Raw genomic sequence first — 20,162 nt, 5'->3', positions numbered from 1 at the left:
AGGCTATTTGCAGCCCATGGCTCAGGGGTTAGAAAGCTTGCACACACAGAGCAAATCACATTCCTCAAGAATCAAAAGAATATATTCTTATTTACTATTTATTTGACTTCCATACTTTTAATTTCTTGTCTTAATAACAATATTTCTTGTTTAACTACATAGTTAACCTTACCAACGAAAGTATGGCTTTTGTAAGGTTTACATTTTTAACCTGTTGAACAGACTGATAATCATTTGTGACCAGTAAAATAACACCAGGGTAATTATATTTAACGGGTGATTTATCCAAAGAAAGGCCAATATATACAAATTATGCAGCATGTGCTCTTAGATTATTTTTAGATCTAGTTCCCAAGACTTTTTTTGACTTTTTTCAAATCTTCTCTAGATATTTTTTTTACTGAACAGTTTGATTTCACAATATAAAGTAACTGCATTGATATTTCTAACATGACCTTTTTTCAAACTTCAATTGAAATATTTTGGGAACATTTTGCCAGTTAAGTGTCAGCAAAGGGCTTACACAATACATGTGTATTTACTAAGACTCACCACATATTCATCATTACCTAACACCTGCCCCCTCACCTGATCTGGGAAACACAAAACCTCACATCCCAAATGAAGTTTCAAAATTGAAAGGTCATGATACAAATATGTTCCAGATAGTTAGTAAGATTTCATTTTCTCATCAAGTGTTGAAGTATCAATGGTCGTTGGTCTTTTTTCTATAGAATCTCCACTTTTTCTTTCTTTTTCTTTTTGTGAGTGTGTGCATTGCAGTTCTTATCATTGCGCATTTTTATACTCAAGTTCATTTCTTGCCTTCAATAGTAGCAATACTTGCATGTTAAACAAGCTTAATGGACATTCTCAGCTAAACTTATATTGTTCTTGACCACTGGAGCACATCCCTTTGTGACCATCACCTCCTTCTTGGCCTGCAAAGGTGATTTCCAATCACGTCCTTGCACAGTCTTGAGTATCCAATTACCTCCCCTTGGTTCATAATCATAGTACTCTGTACTTATAGAAATACATGACACTCCGTCCAAAATTCCAGCCAACAGCCATAGAGAAGATGTAAAAGATTACTACTATAATAACTGGTGGATATAGTAAGGCCACAGTGTTTTTTAAGAATGGCAGGGCTGTTGAGGAAATAGAAGAGCTTTTTTATGGTACATCTGACACAGAATGCACAAAGTAAGGAAAGGAAAAGTTCTTTCTTTCTTTTAGCTTAGAGCAGTTTGCGCATAACTGTGAAAAGCTCACTGCCGTAAGCATGCCATGCTGTGGCCGATTCTTTTCTCGCACAATGTGATTGGTTTAATGGTGCTCTGATCTTGGCATAACCGTGCCCATACCATGTTTATTCCATGTTCCAGGTATTTGATTGGATAAATAGTAAATTCTCGGGTAATGTGAGTGGTCCATGGCATATGCCATGACTGTGTTCATGCTGTGAGCTTTTCACAGTCATATGAAAACTGCTCTACCACAAATAATTTTCATACTAGCAGTGATGCCAGTATGTTTGCTGATACAAGACTTTACCGACACCCTGGAACAATCTCTGGGCTCAAATACTGTAAATGGAGAGACCTACACGTAACAAACTCTGTTCACATGCATGAAAGCCGAGTCCAGGAATTGAACCCAAGACCAGACACAGAGGTAAGTGACGAGTGTATTGCCCTTAAGCTACCCTTGATCCCAACAAGAATGTCAGAGGGAATACATGTATTGATATGTAACTCACCACTATATCCCAAGAATGTTATATAGATATAATACACCAGCGCTATTAACCATAACGAGTTTCCAATAAATCTTGAAATAAACAATGGATGGTCTATGATGACTGAAACAAAAAACCATAAATATGATCACTGAAGAATTAGATCATGTTTACCAGCCGTTTGCATTACTACGCGGCCACCTCAGACACAAATAGAGTAGTGTAGTTTGCAATAGACTTCTAGTCAATCATTCATGTTGACGCCATTTATACACGTTTGGATCAGTGAGTTGGCTTTTCTATCAAACTTTCTCAGTCAGATATCACGAAGGAAAGTTCCAAAAGCGATTGCAAAGAGTTTGAGTACATCTAAGTAGAATGAGGTGTTTGATTGACGGTAGTGTATTGCAAACTACATGACGTGATTTGTGTCTCGGGTGGCCGTGTAGTAATGCAAAGGGTGGTAATCCAGGTGTTGTTAGGAATGAAAACAACAATTAGAAATTAAGATTATATTATAGAATTACTTTAGACACTAATAGTTAGCCAACAAATGTTAGTACTGTTAGTTGAATGACTAACAATAAAAAAAGAACAGATATTCAAATCAAATTAACATTCAATCTATAACCTATAATCCCTTCTCATCAATAAATAGGTAATACATTAATGGAAGAAATTCAATAGATAACAAAGGGGAAACCATCTCTTCATCAACATTAGACTTTTTTGGCCTAAATCTTTTTTATTTTTTTGAACAAATGAATGAAAAAATGTAGGGTTATGATTTGTAGCAAGCACTTAACCAATCATATACTCTTATTAGACAAGTGCGGTAATATTGAACATTAGTGCACCTACGAGTGTGCTACATTTTTTCAATCGCATGTAAATCTTGTTGGGGGAAGAGAAGGTTTAATGGGTTTGACAACAAAGGATTAAGGTTATAGAGATGCTATTTACACTGCATACAGAACAGCTGGACCACATGTAGGATGATCAGCAGGGGAAAGAATGCATTGAGGTGGACATCAAAGGCATACGCCCATTCTACTCTCTGCTGGGTTCCATATGACGAAGGCGGTCTAAGGTAACGATTACAGATGAACCTAGAAATGAAATGTGGAAATCAAATTTAAGTCACTAGTAACAGAAACATCCCTGGTACTAACTGGCAACACAGCTGATGCAAACTGGTACAACTCCAAGGGCAAACGCAAGCGCAAAGGTAAACTAAGTGCAAGAGAACCCTAGATTTTGTTTTTCTTGTGGTTATGTTTGCTTCGGCTTGTGTTGCCTGGAGAAAACCAAGCTATATCTAGGCAGAGTTATTAGAGAAAAAAAAAATGGCTTCTCAAATGCACTTCTTGCTAAGCATAGCATGAAAATAACAGATAATTGCAATTTGTAATTGATAACTGTAATATGATAAACACCATTATCACTATCACAATCACTCTAATTATCTTAACATTATTACTATCACTACCATCACCATCAACCACAGCACTATCACTATTACTATCATCATCATCTGCATCACCAACAACACCATTACCACGATCATCATCAAGTTAACATCAACACCATTACCAGCATCATCACTATCATTGTCATATTACACATAGTAAACACTCACCATAACAATGTTGCTATAGCTAATCCTACACCAATACAATCCACAAATACAACCCATAAAAGAAACTTGATAAATCCTAAAAAATGAAGCTTTAACACTATGGCAAAGCCAACTGAAGATACTGAAAAGAAAAGAAAAATGATACAGATGAATACTTAACCAATTATTTATAAACAACAGACATATATACAAATAAAACTTTGCGAGAGGACTTACTACATAACCAAAAGCTAAGTAATACAAGAAAAGCTGGGTCATCTCTCGCCCACTGGTCTTTTGTTTCTGTTAAAAGAGAGAGAAAGTAAAAGACTATGATTAACTAAAGCACATCTCTGTAATCTTTGATTATCTGGGGAATTCAACAAAATGAATTGCTTACTACCAATCACGTGACTTTTTGGAGTTGACTGGGGGGCAAGCAAGCGGTTGCCTGGGGGGCAAGAAAGCAGTTGACTGGGGGGCAAACAAGCGGTTGACTGGGGGGCAAGCAAGCGGTTGACCGGGGGGCAACTAGTGGATGCTAAGTCAAAACATATCAAAATAAGTCCTCAAACTATTGTATTTGACTATTTTCACGACATCAAACCAGAAAACAAGAGATCAAAACAACCTCCAGGATTCTACAAGCCATCAAAAAAGAGCTATTACCGGAAGTGACGTCTATTGATAGCAACCTCTAGATTGAGCTAAATAACCTATTGTACTCTCAATAACCTTAATAACAACTTACGTTTATGGTAATGAAAGTTTCTGTACCTGCAATATTAAGGAAGAACAATAATAATAATAATAATAATAATAACAATAATAAATAATAATAATAATAAATAATAATAATAATAAATAATAATAATAATAAATAATAATAATAATAAATAATAATAATAATAATATTTATTCAGACATGATATTGATATTACAGCTCTGCTGATGAGGGTACATCATGTTGTTTTAAAAAAGGCTATTGTTTATACAAGTTTAGTTTGCCTGCATTCAAAATACTTCCTTTTATAGCGAGACATTTACATAGTTAATTACTGAGATATCTGTGGTATCCCTGTCGTAAAAATGCCTTCGTTACTCTGAGTAGAATACATTTATTTCTTCAGTCGAATACAGTTTCATGACAGCGGGCAAGTTTGGGCAATTTGACAAATAGTGCAACAAGCATAACACAACATTGTTTAGTAGTGAAAATAATCGCAGAGCCTGCAACTCTTTTAGAATTACAGGGATAAAACCTTAAGGGGGCCGGAGACTGAAACCAGCCCCTCCACTCCTCCCTTCCAGGTATCCCAGTCTACCCTGCCCACAGGGTCTTGTTGAATCATAAATAATAAAATTTTCAAAAATAATTTGCACAAATTCCGCCATGTACGAATATAATCGACTATTTGAGCTGCAAATCGTGAAACAGTCGAGAATGTGTTGTCTTGATGGGATTCGTCGACGTTGTAAACAAAACGACTGTCTGCCATTATCCCAAGCAAAAATACAATAACAAACACCACACTTACACTTTCTGTGGAGCAACACACAAGTATAGCATCTGCCATAAGGCAAATTCAAAATCCATGTGTCTATACATCAGGATTCGTCGAAGATATTTCCATTTTTTCGACGTCGACATTCTGCGAACAAAAGTGTTTTGCGACGCTGAATGCGACGAGTTTGCTGGCTCAGGCAGCATTTTAAAGTAGTTTGACAATTACTAACATTACTTCGAGTAAATAGGTTGAGAACTTTTCTTTTTTAGCTGGATTTAAGGATAATTATGCAGCAAAGAACGAAATTTCAACATGAATTTTGTCTAAAAAACTGCTTGGCTTACTAACAGCTAATGCGCATGCGTTGACACGTCGGTATTACCCGGCATCCTCAGCGCGATTCAGATAGTGTAGTGTATTTTTTTCCTTTTATTCTTTCTTCAATTTTCTCCCTCGAGTCCTTCCAAGTTTTACCATTAAGACTATAAAACAGCATAACGCTCGCTGCCCTCTCATCCCTTGCGTTTTTTACGCCGTTAAGCAGGGGTGCTGACTCATTTAAGATCTTTTTTACCCTTTTTCCAGGCTGAATTGTAGCATTTTAACTATCGCTCATTCATTATTGGATTAAAGATGGATTAAAGATGACTGCTAGTTTAGGATTTTTAGTTTTTCATTTATTAAACCAGGACCATACTTCCAGACATTGAGTGAGTGCTGAACCGTCGTATGGCAGCGCGAAGCATTTACGGCTACGCCGGAGATTTCGGCCCCGACACCGCTATCCGAAGATTTACAGACTGATCAGGAAGCTCGGACAAAGCCTAAGCCGGGAGAGGTTAGTCGGCCCCTAGACCGTAGATGATTAACCCCTTGCTATGACTAGCATACTCAAAGTTATTGATTGTGACGCAGATGACCTTTGAACGCATACTCACTCCTTTCCATGTGGGATGCGTTTTGATCACCATATAGTCACATCATTCCCTGACTTGTACGAATTTTCCACATCAACTTAAATTTCAAATAATAATGCCGCAGGCCATAAGAAACTCAGGCTTTTTGTGCTGAGTCCTTCCAAGTGGTACTTTTATAAGACATCATTAAACACGCAAAATAAAAAATGACAGACAAAGACCAGTAGTGTTTTAAGAATGTCTTGATTTATTGCATTTATTCATTCATTATTTTCGTGTTTGACCCATAGTCTCTACTGTCATGTGTAAGCAGCTAGTTTAGGACTTCGCTATGTTGTATTTTTTTCCACCCACTTAATTTACCAAGATTTGCACATAATTCACTGTTTTTGACCACCTATAATTATGTTACTTGATGTCCTCAAATGTTTAGTTTCTCAGTTAAGAATAATGCGAATGATCCTGCCATATACCAGGAATGTTTGAATCTTTTGATTGTTATGTGACCTCAACCGCGCATGCTTTGAAACTTCCATTAGGATATCCCGAAAACCCTTGCAATCTTGTACGTCATTTCTGACCAGAAGGAACTCAGGCTCCGGGGAACACATTGAGACCCTCGCGTTGGTTTAGCATGCGTAATAATAACAACCATCGCAGCCCTTGAGTTTAGACTTATTATTGGGTGACGTTCCTTTTACGTATAAATTACGTACGCATGAAGGTTTATTGTTGGAGCTATGAAGGTTTTAGTGTCTAAGACGTAGTTTGTATGTTGGCGCACGACTAAAATTCCATAAAAAATTCAAATTCCAAAAGCAAGCAAGTGCTCGTTACTTAAGTGAAACTGAAAGACGATCAGGTTTTCTTCTACCCTCCGCTCGTGTAGGAAAGATTAACCGGTTGAAATGAATACCCTCAAATAAAATAAGGACGATTTAAAAAACGATTCTAAATGATGCCTTGAAAACTACGGTCAAGTAAAAGCGTTGCTTATTGCATGCAATTAAAATTTAGAATTATTATTAAATTTAAATGTTTTGAAGACCGTTGTCAGCCAAGAAATCTTCCACGTCTGCCTCAATACAAGCCCGATAACCTTCCCTGTGATAAGCACTAAAATGACTTGGAGTAAAAAACTGGTTGACAGTCGAATGACGGGGGAAGGTATAACATAATTTCGATGAAATTAAGCGACACACCCCAACGTTGCAATGGCAACACTCACAACAGCAGAACGTTAAGCGATCTGTCTCTGCACTGGTGAGTACGGGCCCTGTTCCCCAGTCCTTCGGGTCGAGTTTGATATTTGTGTCACGTGTGTATTCCCCCCATGTAGAATCTTTGCCCAATGGGAAGTCAAAACCTTCGTCTGGGTGTCTGGGAGAGAGTATGAGGACTTTTCCTTGGCTTGCTTCAACATAACCGTCGTTCGTTTTTTCAAAGTATTTTACGATGAATCGATAACTCCTCGGGAGCTTGCCCGACGGATGAGCCAAGTAAGTCTTGTGAAGCTCGGCAATGATGTCACGACCACCATAGCCAGTGAACTCGCAGTGAAACATCTCTCGCGCCATTTGAAGCGAGCGTAAAAGATACTTAGTATACTCTGCATTTGACTTCAAGAAACTCCCATCAACGATGACGATCTTCTTCATTCGTCGCTTGAACAGAGGTAACAGCCCATACTTCTCCACTCGACCCAGGTCACTCAGCGACAAAATGGCCGGAGGGAGTGGTCCGATGTTGCTGACTTTAAGGATCTCTCTGAGAAAGCGTACGTGATAGAGATGAACGTGACACCATCTGAAAAACAAATACTGATAGCTAAGAACAGTGTAAGCGTGGCGTGAAGTTAATAGGGCGCGTGATGTTCGACTGCTAAAGAGAGATTTTGAGTTGAAAATGAGAGTGTCATCAGCACAAAAAACTGTAGCATTGTGACCTTTGTTGGAGCAAACGCTAAAAGATTTTTCTATAGTTTTTGCAAAGAAATGAAGGAACTAAAACAGCGAAAGATTACCTGACAATTGACTCCGCACACCAAGGTTTCTTTCCTCCAGTTGGTAACATAGCAACAAAGGCAAAAATAAATATGTAGCAAAGAAATACGATCATGACGAGCTGTTCGATGAAACTTGGCTCAAAACCCAGATCAGCCAGCCATACCACTGCTAGAAAGATAAGGGGTGCGCCTGCAAAACTCTGGAGGAGAATAGGCACGATCTGAAAAAGAATCCAGACTTGGTCATGCTTGGGGTTATATATAAAGATATGACTAAGTTCATGGGAATGGTCTTCTGGCAACGACCATATTCATTAAGTCACTGTTACATTGTGCAATTTTACCAGCAATTTTTGTTATTGCGCGTAGCGTTGCATGAAGTAGAACTAAGTTCTACTCAGTTCGCAACGGATTGCAGCAACTGGCAACTGCTATTGCACAGTGCATCACACCTCTAACAACTTTTCTCACAATTTTAAGGCATTTTTTTTTTCAAGAATGCATGCGCACATTCCTCATTTCTTTCCGAGGAGCCAAAAAATGTTGGAAAGTTGCTGAGATTGAGTTGCAGTGTAACAACTTACCTCGGCAACGCTACATTTTCAAGCAACGAAAACAAATTGCTGAGAAAATTATACAGTGTAACAGGACCTTTACGTGACCGTGAAATGTTGCAGTATTCGGATAGGATTCAGTTAAGTAATCATGGTATTTGTTCCACCAACCTTAAACCATTCACAGTTACATCCAAAGTCATCATCTGGAGTTGTGTTCATATTTTTAGTAGCTGACAGCCCAAGGATCAACTGAAGTTCTCTGAACGGTTCATACTTGTCATCGAGTTCTGTAGGCGGTTTAGTGACCATTGCTGCAGTGCTCATGGCATCAGCAAGCTTTATATGCCGAGGCTTCAACTTACAAGTCAACTTATCGAGTCCAGGTTGTTCAGTGATGATCTCGATCTTCTTACTACACAAGCCTATCATTGCTTCAGGTACTGATTTAGGGTCACGTCGCCAATAGTCAGCCACGATGTTACTAATGTACTCAGGTTTGGTATCAATGATGTCTGCTAATGTCAGAGCTCGACTACGATGGTTTTTGTTGCAGTCTGAGCACTCGCAAAGGGTTGAAAGCACTGGGAACAGATCAGAACACGTGATTCCACCACAACCACAGCGACCGACACTTTGAGGCGTGAAAAATGCATATTGAAGTCTCCATCTGTTACCAAGAATAAGAATGAGATAAAGGTTACAATAATATTGGGACGTCCTCATAAACTGTACATGCATTTTATGGTTATAGGCATTGCAATCCGCTTTAAATGATCTACATCCATTTTAGTAATGATGAAAAGGTAAATTATACACCGTGAAAAGATGAAAAAACTTACTGACGTTTCGGACGCTAGTCCTTCGTCGGAGTAAAAGCTCTTTTACTCCGACGAAGGACTAGCGTCCGAAACGTCAGTAAGTTTTTTCATCTTTTCACGGTGTATAATTTACCTTTTTATCATTACTGTTTCATTAGAAACACCGACGCAGCTCACACTAGTTTTTAGCTAGTTATATCTTTTTACATCCATTTTCATTTTCTAAGAAAACTTAATGGGAATTGAAAGACTGATCAAGACGATGGCCATTTGCATCTGAGCAGTGTAGCTGGGCCGTGAAGTTTTGAATTTATTTGATTAGCACTAGCCTCAGTTTAGATTGGGCGACTAATCGGTTGGACTTTCACCAAAAACATAGAATATGAAGTGCAATTTTAGAGAAGAAAAACGACTTTACTTTACTTCGTTAGACTACGGAACGCAAGGGATATCTAGTCTGTCGAGCCACTCGTTTTATTGAACCTCGTGTTAGACGTTTATACAAGTTAAGTGTCAGATCTAACTACACAAACTAGAGCAGAGTCAGGTTGACCAGAAGGACTTTCCTTAGTCGGTGTGGCTGTCAGTCGGGGTTCCTTACTCGGCCACTGTCCTTACTTAGGTCTGTACCTCCCAGTACAACCCGAACTACGACCTTAGCCTTGTTCACAACTAAGTACAAGATTGAATGCACAGAAATAGTTAAATTACTCGTCCTTATATAACCAGGTAATCCAATCAGAAATTCTTTTTACATCACGTATCTAGACAAGTTCAACTTTGGTGGCTTGAATGTTTAGGTTAATTTGAAAGAGGTTTGTAGAACAGGAAACTACAAGTAGATCTCCAAATCAAAACAGTCTTGGTTATTAAAGTAAACATGCTAGACTTGCAGAATCATATACAAAAAGCATATTCATGTATATAAACAAATCATTGCTAAAATTCTGTTGCATAACAACTTACTTGACGAAGTTATAAGCTCCACTACGGTTCAAGACTCCCAAGTAAGGGCTTGCCCATAACACAACACTAGCAGCAAGTAGTGCGGTATAAAAGTAGTATTCCTGGTACTCAAACGTAAAGCCAGAACGATAGACTCTCCACTTGATGATATACCCATATAGATAGAAGACGATTGCTAGAGCAGCGTAATCTCTCAGTGGGGGAAAACCGCACCAGAAGAACATACTCAGACCAAGAATTAAAACATTCATCCATAATGGGATGATATCTGTGAACTGCTGCATGAACCACGGTATGAAAAGCAATCCAAGTATAACTCCAGCAACGAGTTGAAGAAAACTACAGACTCTTGTTGCACTCTTGATGGCTTTTTTGATTACGTAGAGTGCGAGAAAGATTACAGCTAGAGTTGAAAACAAGATGACTTGGTTTTTTGTCCCAGGATCATTTAAGTTATATATGTTACCACATTTTGTGATGTTTCGAGCAGTGAAAATTTTTGTTTGTGGTATGGTCTTGTTCGAACAGTCAAATCCTGCACGCATGATGTCACCAAAGACAAAGTCCACAACATAGGCTACAGGAATCGCCATTCCACCCCAAACTATCGAAGGAATAAACAAATTCACCACAGCCATTAACAAAAGAAGCAAGATTGTATCCACTATTCCCCTGCACAAGCTCCTCCATTGGCAAATATAACCCACTCTTTTTCTCATGTGGTCGAAGAATTCCTGGTGCCATTTTGGATCATCTTCGTTCCCGTGGCGAAACTTCCAGTCCAAGTAAGCTGCTGCGGTGAAATTTCCTCCTGAAATACAACTGACGTAGTTGATTTTAATATTTTTCTGGAGGAGTCTGCGAAGTACACCTGAGCACATGGCCGCCGATCGAATTCCACCGCCAGAGAATGCCAGCGCAATATCATTGTCCTCGAAATTATCTTCTTCTTCCATAGCGTCGCTGTACAACGAAACCCTCACTCCACCTCTGGTACCTAAAGACGATAATAATTCCCAAATATCTTTAGTTTACCAGTTAGATAGTGGATGTCGCGAAAGTAATGATTTACTGAGGGGGACGGGGCGGTGTCATATTTGCATTTTTCAGCTGCTAGACATTGAACAGACCTATAAATCATGATTCAGCCAACAATCGATATTGGTTGATCAGAACTAAACACAACATGACTAAAGATGAAGGATTTTGTCTTACGGCTGTTTTGACAAGACGAATCGAGGCGTTTAAGTCGTGAAAAATTTTGATTCTTGTAAAAGAATAAGAAATAATTTACGATCATAGACGGACACTGGGAAAATTTCTTAGCAGCGAGCATATATAACGTGATTTTATTTTCATCCATTTAAACAAGGAGCTTAAATAGCTTAAATTATTAGGCAGAAACAAAGCAAAATGCGCTAAGATGCGGGATATTGATGGACGGCTGTAAACATCTATGCCAACATCACGAATTTATCCAGAAATTAACCCTTACTTAAATGCATATATATATTCTGATCATATCACGAGACTTATCTAGAAGCTCGAAGACACTTGAAGTTATTGATATTTTTTGAGAAAGAAAAGGAGTCCCTTGATTGCATATCCCCTTCATGTACAGTTTGACCCTCGTCAATCTAAGCCATTCTTAACAACACCTTAGTCATTCATCCTTATTTTCAAATTGTACGTTCTGAATAAGATAATTGAATTGAATTTGTACGTTTTGTTGTGCCAAGCGCAGCCGCTAAGACCCGGAACATCACGATAGATCGCCTGAATCCCGATTCTAAGAGTCGTACAAAACCCCAACATACCTGTAAAAACTCGCGCTGATCAAAACCAAATTCAAGAATTACAGTTCAACGTATCTTGAACTAGAAACAAAAGCTTTCCGACCACGAAGTAGAACTCCGCAATGTCGCGTGCTTGCCGAGCCAACTAGTGCGCGGCTCACCCTAGAGCATCGAAAGCTGTTTTCTTCGTTTACAGTAAAAAATCAATTCTCTAGAACCTTCTAATAACTCATCTACTGTCTCCCCTCCCCAAGGGAAGTCCAATACTTCAAGTGGTTTTATATACTCTTTGGACTAGTTTTTCCGCTTTGCAAGAATTTCGTGCTCTGACCTGCATAACAGCTCAGCTGAATTTTTTACATAGGACTTTTAGTAGATTGCTAGAAAGCTTGGATTGGCTAAACGTTGAAGAGCCATTAAGACTTTTCTTAATTATTGTTGTAAATGTTAAATTTTTGTAAGACAAATTAAGCAAGAAATGTTCAATTTTGCTTGTAATTTCTTTGGGTAGTGAACTATAATGTAGCTGTATACGTACATGTTCGAATTCATTCAATCTTCTCAATAATCTCAGTACTTATAAATGAATGCGTACTATGTGGTGACTGAACTGTGAATTTGTAAAAAAAAAAAAAAAAAAAAGGAAAAAATTGAGAAGACAATCGAAAATATGGACTTGTGGCTTAAGCATCTTGAACTATAAAATAAGATAAAATACTTGTGGTGTGGATAAGTTATTCATCTGTAATATGAACTTTTTCTGCTACAGAAGCAAGCAGAAGCTATGTATTTTACTTGCGTTTGTCATAGGTTTCTACTGGACATCAACACTGAACTCGTTACACCTTATCACTTCCTGTAACAATTATCACGCTAATTATCACGCCTAAAGTAGAAATGTTATACTTGTCAAGATATAGATATAAGATCAGATGGTCATGAAGTTTCGCACGAGTCTTTTTGCTGGGATAAACACGAGAAAAATCGAAAGAGAAAAGTCGATCGCTTTAAGCTTCCTTTCAGTCGTACTAAGAAAAGATTATTGGATTTTGGAACACTTTCAAAGGAAAATCCCGCCAAAGGTTGACATACGTATATATACAGCAAACCAGGTTTCAGCTAGACCACTAATTATCTTACCTAGTGTGAATGATAGCGTATGCAGTTCAACACACTACTGGCTTTAGTGAAGAATCGACTGATGGCATGCAGTGTTAACGTCCGGTTTTGACTTGTCGTGGTAAAATCTCGACTGGTTTTCTCTTTTGGACTACGGTATATGAACGCAACACAAACAGGAATTTTTTTCCTTTTTCTGTTGTTTTTGTGTTTTACGTGTTATTATGTGACGTCAAACCTGTCAACCTCCCGCTGTTTCTATAGAGCGTTTTCGCTTGACGTCACATCGGCCATTTTGGTGTACCAAAACAGTACATTTTTTATCCTCCCGGAATTGAATTCTATTTTTATGCAAAAACTTTGCAGAAATTGAAAGTTTCTATTGTTTGGTACACCAATATGACAAACTCTACACTAGGGTAGTGTGGAACTTCGACGATTTCACTGAGTGCGTCTGTCTGTCTGTCTTGCCTTCCAATATGTACTTATGCTGTGTTTGCTTTTTCATTATTCATTTATCATGACACGTTAAATAAAGTGGTTCATTAATGTGTTTTTGTTTGCCAAATCGGCTGCCTGAATTTTGTCTTTCTTTGAACGTTCACTTGTTCATAAATTCTTCCCATTTTTCATTCATTCATTTTTTTCTCGGGCTATTCTTCTAATCAAGTCTTTTTCACTACACAACAACCTCCAGATACTACGTAATATCACCTATAAGCCAACGATTCAAGTATTTTCATTGCATTTTACATTATTTTGTTGGAATTACCAGACAGGACTCCCCCCCCTCATTATCTATCATTATTATTTGTGCTTGATTTCCAATTGAACCATCACTAGTAAGCTGAAGAATGAATAGCGTTCAAGAGGTCGTTATCAGGTCATTTCATTTGATAGCCAATTAGCGATAATCTTCTTTAACATCAATTAAATCTCAACTGTTGAACTTTCTCACGGCCTTATGTACGATACGCAGTAAGACAACTTTACAATGTTAACAGAAAATATGACATTAAGTTTTCCTGTTCAAATGTCTCACCTCGAGTTAAAATATAATCAAATGTGAGCCCAGTTACTTTTCAAATTCACACCATTAGTATAGTAAACACCTAAAAGCAATCTTGATTAAGAGTTCTTAGCAGTAGTCGATCTTTACTGACTAGTTCAAGTGCTGTCCACTTTTCAGTTTTTAACTGAGATGTTGCTGTATGTGGTCTTGTAAACATAGATATAATTAAAGAATTCCAGGATTGACAGAATGATTGCATTTAGAGCAGCGATATGTTATTTAATGTATTCAAATCGGACCAGGAGATGTTTTCTAGATCTGTGCACACTAACACGGACATTTACGAGATAAACCCGCCACGACCTTAAATACTAAAGAGACAAGTTCAGTGAATTGCCTTGTTGGCATATCAATAACTTAACCATCTCTGCTTTACTATAAAAGCTGGAATTTTTTTAACCGTGACAGAAAACAACCAATCTGAGATCTTAAAAAAATCCTTCAAGAAAATCTCAGAAGGAAACGCCGTACCGCCTTACCCCACCGAAAGTCTTTTGTGAACCCCTACACGTATTTAGCATGGTATGTGTAAGACACTAAAAGATAGTAAAGAAAACCTCAGTCATAAAATGAAGAGTTTGAATGTGGAAGAAAGAATACAAACATGGTAAAAATGTAGGAAAATATTTTGCTAAAGTAACGAAAACATCCTTCTATGTCAAAAAGTGTTACGAGAGTTAGAGTCGTGCATATATGAAACACACCATACATGTATATTATTGTATATATATTAACAAGAAACTATTCGCTCCAAAAACGAACGAAGTTGAGGTACATTTTAATCTGTTGTTAATGTTCCTTTCAGTTTTGTTCCGTTTTCATTCATCACAATCTCAAAATATTTTATGGACGTAAGTTAACGATGAGTTAGAGATAACTAGCTAAAAACTAGTGTGAGCTGCGTCGGTGTTTCTAATGAAACAGTAATGATAAAAAGGTAAATTATACACCGTGAAAAGATGAAAAAACTTACTGACGTTTCGGACGCTAGTCCTTCGTCGGAGCTTTTACTCCGATGAAGGACTAGCGTCCGAAACGTCAGTAAGTTTTTTCATCTTTTCACGGTGTATAATTACCTTTTTATCATTAACGATGAGTTGATAAGTGCGCATTTGCTCTACGCAGCAAAAAGAAACGTTAGTTTCAATCAAATTACCAAAAACACTGATCGAGATGACAAGAACACAACCACACATTGTCACAAGATTGAGAACGAAATCCTTCCACACTCTCTTACAGTTATACTAAATACAGCGAGGCATGACTCATCATCTCGTCACAGTACGATACGAGAGTTAATTCCGTGCAGTACTAGAAACACCAGAGGTCATTTTCACATGCCACAAAAATGGACAGTTCGTATAAATTAGAGAGAGAATTGTTTTGAGCAAAAAGCCGCATAGGTCATATACTTGCGGTCATCTTGACCAAAACCTCACCCAATAAGGCTGAGGTTTTCATCAACTATATATCTGCATTTATCTACATATTGATAAGTACTGTTTATCTTCGGTTTTTGTAAACTACATCAATAACCTCAACAGATATTTTTCTCGGCATCAAAATTAGTCCTTGTCTGAGATTGGACGATAATGTGTAAATGTTGTTAACTGAAGAATTTTTTAATCTGTGCAGTCTTGGCTTTTTTATCACAGTAATAACGCGTGGGGGAAAGTTATTATCCATATTATATAATACATCCGTCCGCTCGATGAAGTCGTCTATGTAACTCTGGAATAATGACCCCTTTTGACTCTTGACACTCTTAAGCCCTACACCAAATTATTTATCAGCAGGGAAAATCTTTGAAGATCAAATTTTCAACCACGAAAAAAGAATTTTTATTAACTTAGAAATCAGGAATTTAGAGTGTAAGCCTTTAATTCGAACTTTGGGTTTTTTAAGTTGATTAAGGTATATGGAAAAGCACCCTACAGCGAGTAGATTGCTGTACTCAGATATTCTTTTGGATCTGGGAAACAAAACCGTATCTGGGAGATATCCACAAACCTAGCCAAAACAAAAAAGTCTAAAAAGTCATTTAACTTGTCGATAAATCCTAGGGTTTTATTACTGTCTTATTCACGGCTATGTGCAGTTCAGTCATCACAGAAGAAACCAAAACAGGTTCAAATCCTTTCAACAAAAAAATTCATTTCTTTTTGTTTAAAAAAAAATCTCAGCTGGAATCATTTATAATCTTCAGGCAGATAAGAATTCTATTTTTTAATTACATACTTGATGGCATTTTATTGGTTTATCTTAATCTTGTTCCTCGTTATTTAGCTGTGTTCTTCAGTGAAGTGTGACTCGGTGATGTATGCGACAGCTGCAGTGCAATCTAAGGTGCTATTCACACATGCTCCAAAGATATCTCTCTCACCCAAGAGTGCGAAAATCTTTTAATTAAACATTACACACAAAAAACTGAAGATGTACTTTAGAAGTCTTCAAAATGGATACCAAATATGCGGCATGTTCAACCGATTTTCGCCAAGCAAAGGCATACTTTCTAGAAGTTTACTAATTGCTCAATCTACTTTCAGTTAAATCATTTACTGTCCATTAGCTGTTCAACCTCCTAACTACCCTGCTTTCATAATTTAAGTCGACTTAGGCAGCGCAAGCGAAACAACAAACAATAATAATGAGCTATTTGTTCGACCACCACTGAGAGATAGTTGTTGAAAACATTATACACAAATAGTATAATCATAACGTCAATATTATCAGCAACATGCTTCAGTTTAGCACGAGATTTCAACATGTAAAATTTAAAAAATCGAAGGCAAGTTGATTTCTGAGCCTCACATGCACTTGTAAGTTATAAGATGAATGCAATCAGAGAGTCTGCAAGGAATATTTTCGATGTTATTATATTTGAAGACAATGCTGAACGCATGAGAAGTTCAGAGTCAGCTGGCGTAAATGTGCCTGATATTCAAGGAGCAAAGTCGCCATCTCGTCTTTTCTCAATTACTTTGGGAAAACGACTCTAAACCTGAAGTATCTCACATTGTCAAAATGCTCATAAAGACTGAAAGTAGAACAAGTGCTTAGGGTTGATCTCGATAATAATGATTTAAAAAATGTATTGAGTTCTTTTACTATTATATTTGTGCAGTCAAATGGCTGCGCTTTGGCATTTTTAACTCTAAGATCTAGAATTGAATATCGACAAAGATTATACTTTACCTTGAATAAACATTTTGAGTGACTTAGAAAGGCTGTGTACAATCCGTTAACAAGTTAGCCTTACCGGCACCGATTCTGCGTATGGCTTGTCTGTGTTTTGGTATGTTGGTCAGCTATTCTACTGTATTGTAATTTATAGGCAATTAACCATCATGCATCGAAACACTTGAATGGTATGTCGGCTTTGTCATAAGTGATCAAAACGTCGTTACAATAAGATCAAAAAACTTTTATACCATTGGATCAATGGGTAGATCATCACGTTTAGAAGCATATGGACTATTACCTCACAACCCACCATTCGCCTTTGTGACGCAAAACTATGGATATGCCGTAAGGTCTTTTTTGGGTCCTAATGATCTAAAATATATATAAACTTTGCGTTCATTTTATTACTCGTTAAATGTACATCACTTGGTGTGAGCAGTATAACAACCTTGAACTTACTGGATAAAGGGTCACTTGGCTTAGAATAGTCACGCTGTGGTCAAACACCATGAAATGATTTTTATAAAGAGTGATCGGTCGCGACAAGGAGGTCTTTAGAAGGATATTTTCAGCCAATCATTTATGGAACGCTTTAGAGTTCCTAAATCTAAGTTAATAATGTCACATTCCTTGTTAAATATTTCTCTGTCAGGCTATGTCTTACTTCATAAGTTAAGCATATCTAAATTTCAATAGCTATTCAGTGGTAGCAGTTAGTTCTAGAAAATATCCTAGGTATTTTTGGATTGCGATTTTTGTGTCACTTCAATAATTGTATATTAACTAAATATTGATAAATGGATTATTTTTTCACCTAGAAAACAACCCTTTTGGTTTGGTCTAGTGCTTATTAAGATTTTAGTCCAACCTACGCTTTATTTTAGATCTATCTTGTGTAATATGAACTATCTGGGGTAAATAGATAGACACATCAGAGAGCTAGTTGTCAACGACCTTTGTCTTACGCAGGTGTATATCTCTTTCGCACAGCCATTTAGGTCAAGTTATCTCGAGTAGGACACTCGTTTAACTCTTTACCGTGATATATCACTGTTGATTTTATCAGCTTCCATCGACAGTCAGAGAGCTATTTGGTCCAACCCTGAGTTGCATCATTAATTCTCTTATTGTCTCGCACAAACTGAAAGATATTCAAAGCCTTCTTGATCCATTTCATCTATTATATCACAGTAGACACAACTTACATATATTTTGTGTATTTTTTTACAGAAATACAAACAATAATTTGAAATGCCTTCAAGGAATGGACACGAAGGAGCCAAGAAAACAAACAAACAAAATGATTGTATTGATTAGAAAGAGTATTGACAATCCACTCAGTGATTACACAGCATGTCTTCTTGTCCCTTGTCACAAGCAATTGAAAATAACAGGGATGAGGGAAGTGTATGAATGGTTACTTGTCTTGACTACAGATTAGTTCTGCCACAGATATAATCCCAACTCCCTTAAATAGAGTCACGGTGGAGGCAGTTGAGCTGTTGTCTATCTAAAATAGTCGCATTTTAGTTAGGAGTAAGGAGCAAGTTAGGAGCTTTTTACTGAGTCACAATCAGGTTCATAATATTTGGCAAATGTTTGGAATAGTTTTTTTACCAACGTCAACGTCATGGATGCGTGGATCGTAAAACCAGAATAGGAAAAAAAAGTTATTTATCATTTTGCTGGTGTCAGTTTTGTTCTTCTCTGTGGGTGGTTTACCACGACGAGGAGCAGAATTCGTGTGCGCCACCGCTAACTCAAGTCTCATGACTCGGGTAGTGACTGTATTTGAAAACGACTTCCTGAGCGAACCCCCTCCTCCCCCCTCCCCCCATTCCTTCATTGCCCCTCCCAGACTATGTAATCAGGGTGGATAACAAGCCTCGAACATCGTTAAATGTTAAAGTCGGTCATATTAACACCAGAATGGAGTGTACACCGTCTATACGCACGTATAACTACAATCAAATAACCACAGTAGGCCAATATACACTAGAAATACATGGCTTATCAAAGTCAGGCCCGATCAACGAGTATACTGACGTTCTCAACAGTGCTACGATTGATACACACTCGAGTGACTTACAATAGATTGACAATAGATCTCATATTGTACTATACCACTTTCGATAATGAAGGAACCGGACTAATTATCAAGATAGTCACTGACAGAGAAATCGGTTGACACTTTACACAGGTTCAAAGGAAGGTAGCGGTTAACTAGCAAGTTTTTCATGACTAGTTACTTAAAGTCTAGGGGCTGATTCATCGGTTGGTTAGAATAATTTCACGCTACACATTATTTCATTCTCTACCTTAAAAGTATCCAAAAGTAGTGAGATTTACTCACCACTCCTCAGTAGGTTTCTTTGCGGTTGGATGTGCCACAGTTTCGGGGGTGATTTCCTCTCTTGTATAAGGATCAAAGGTTAAAAGAACTAAAGAAAAATGCGATTTGTTAATTTTAATTTAAGCAAATCAACATAACTAAACCATAGTAATGCTATATAAACATATAACAGTTCTACCTGAGTGATATAATGCGCTGACGTCAACATGGTATAGTGGCGTGCGCGCTCCACACACTGCCAGCTTGAGTAGAGTAATACTACTAAACTAGCAGGTGAAAAATATTTGCTTGGAAAGCTTGTGTTGTCACGTCAACTTTCTAATTTTTTTTATTGTTTTCAAACTGAAAACCATTCCCATTGGTTGGTTTATCATTGTCTTACGATCGATGCCTTTCAATCTTTTTTTCTGTTTAAATCTTTTGAGTTTAACATGTCAAAGTTGTTATTGACATTAATTACGTAGTGGGCGAGGCCACCATACGGTGCGTGTATTGAAAACCTCTTGCGT

The 20,162-nt window shown here is 37.5% G+C and overlaps 2 protein-coding genes across 8 annotated transcripts; both read right to left on the bottom strand.

Moving 5' to 3' along the window:
• Nucleotides 1-80: 80 nt before the first annotated feature.
• On the bottom strand, nucleotides 81-5,222 carry LOC116292423 (protein unc-50 homolog). 2 transcript variants are annotated; one of them, XM_031699743.2, is made up of 7 exons: nucleotides 4,898-5,222; nucleotides 4,111-4,136; nucleotides 3,597-3,662; nucleotides 3,381-3,501; nucleotides 2,705-2,850; nucleotides 1,763-1,864; nucleotides 81-1,151 (listed from the first exon to the last, which is right to left on the bottom strand). In XM_031699743.2, the coding sequence occupies exons 1-7, from the start codon at nucleotides 5,068-5,070 to the stop codon at nucleotides 1,012-1,014; spliced, it is 774 nt and encodes a 257-aa protein (XP_031555603.2). In that variant the 5' UTR covers nucleotides 5,071-5,222; the 3' UTR covers nucleotides 81-1,011. The 2 variants fall into 2 exon arrangements, with proteins under 2 accessions (XP_031555603.2, XP_031555604.2); XM_031699744.2 differs by having other exon boundaries at nucleotides 2,714-2,850.
• Nucleotides 5,223-6,008: 786 nt separating this feature from the next.
• Nucleotides 6,009-19,756, bottom strand: LOC116292401 (uncharacterized). Of its 6 annotated transcripts, XM_031699720.2 has the most exons (6): nucleotides 13,067-13,231; nucleotides 12,726-12,812; nucleotides 10,131-11,127; nucleotides 8,515-9,013; nucleotides 7,808-8,010; nucleotides 6,009-7,590 (listed from the first exon to the last, which is right to left on the bottom strand). In XM_031699720.2, the coding sequence occupies exons 3-6, from the start codon at nucleotides 11,084-11,086 to the stop codon at nucleotides 6,816-6,818; spliced, it is 2,433 nt and encodes an 810-aa protein (XP_031555580.2). In that variant the 5' UTR covers nucleotides 11,087-11,127; nucleotides 12,726-12,812; nucleotides 13,067-13,231; the 3' UTR covers nucleotides 6,009-6,815. The 6 variants fall into 6 exon arrangements, with proteins under 6 accessions (XP_031555580.2, XP_031555577.2, XP_031555576.2 ...); XM_031699717.2 differs by lacking the exons at nucleotides 12,726-12,812; nucleotides 13,067-13,231 and adding an exon at nucleotides 19,654-19,756; XM_031699716.2 differs by lacking the exons at nucleotides 12,726-12,812; nucleotides 13,067-13,231 and adding an exon at nucleotides 19,619-19,745.
• Between the last annotated feature and the right edge of the window lie 406 nt (nucleotides 19,757-20,162).

Source organism: Actinia tenebrosa, unplaced genomic scaffold (genome assembly GCF_029948245.1).
Source record: "Actinia tenebrosa isolate PJP-AT-01 unplaced genomic scaffold, QUT_ActTen_1.0 PGA_scaffold6__47_contigs__length_16458017, whole genome shotgun sequence".
Taxonomy (NCBI): Eukaryota; Metazoa; Cnidaria; class Anthozoa; order Actiniaria; family Actiniidae; genus Actinia; species Actinia tenebrosa.
Note: the sequence above shows the minus strand (reverse complement) of the source record. Positions and strands in the feature narration are given on the sequence as shown.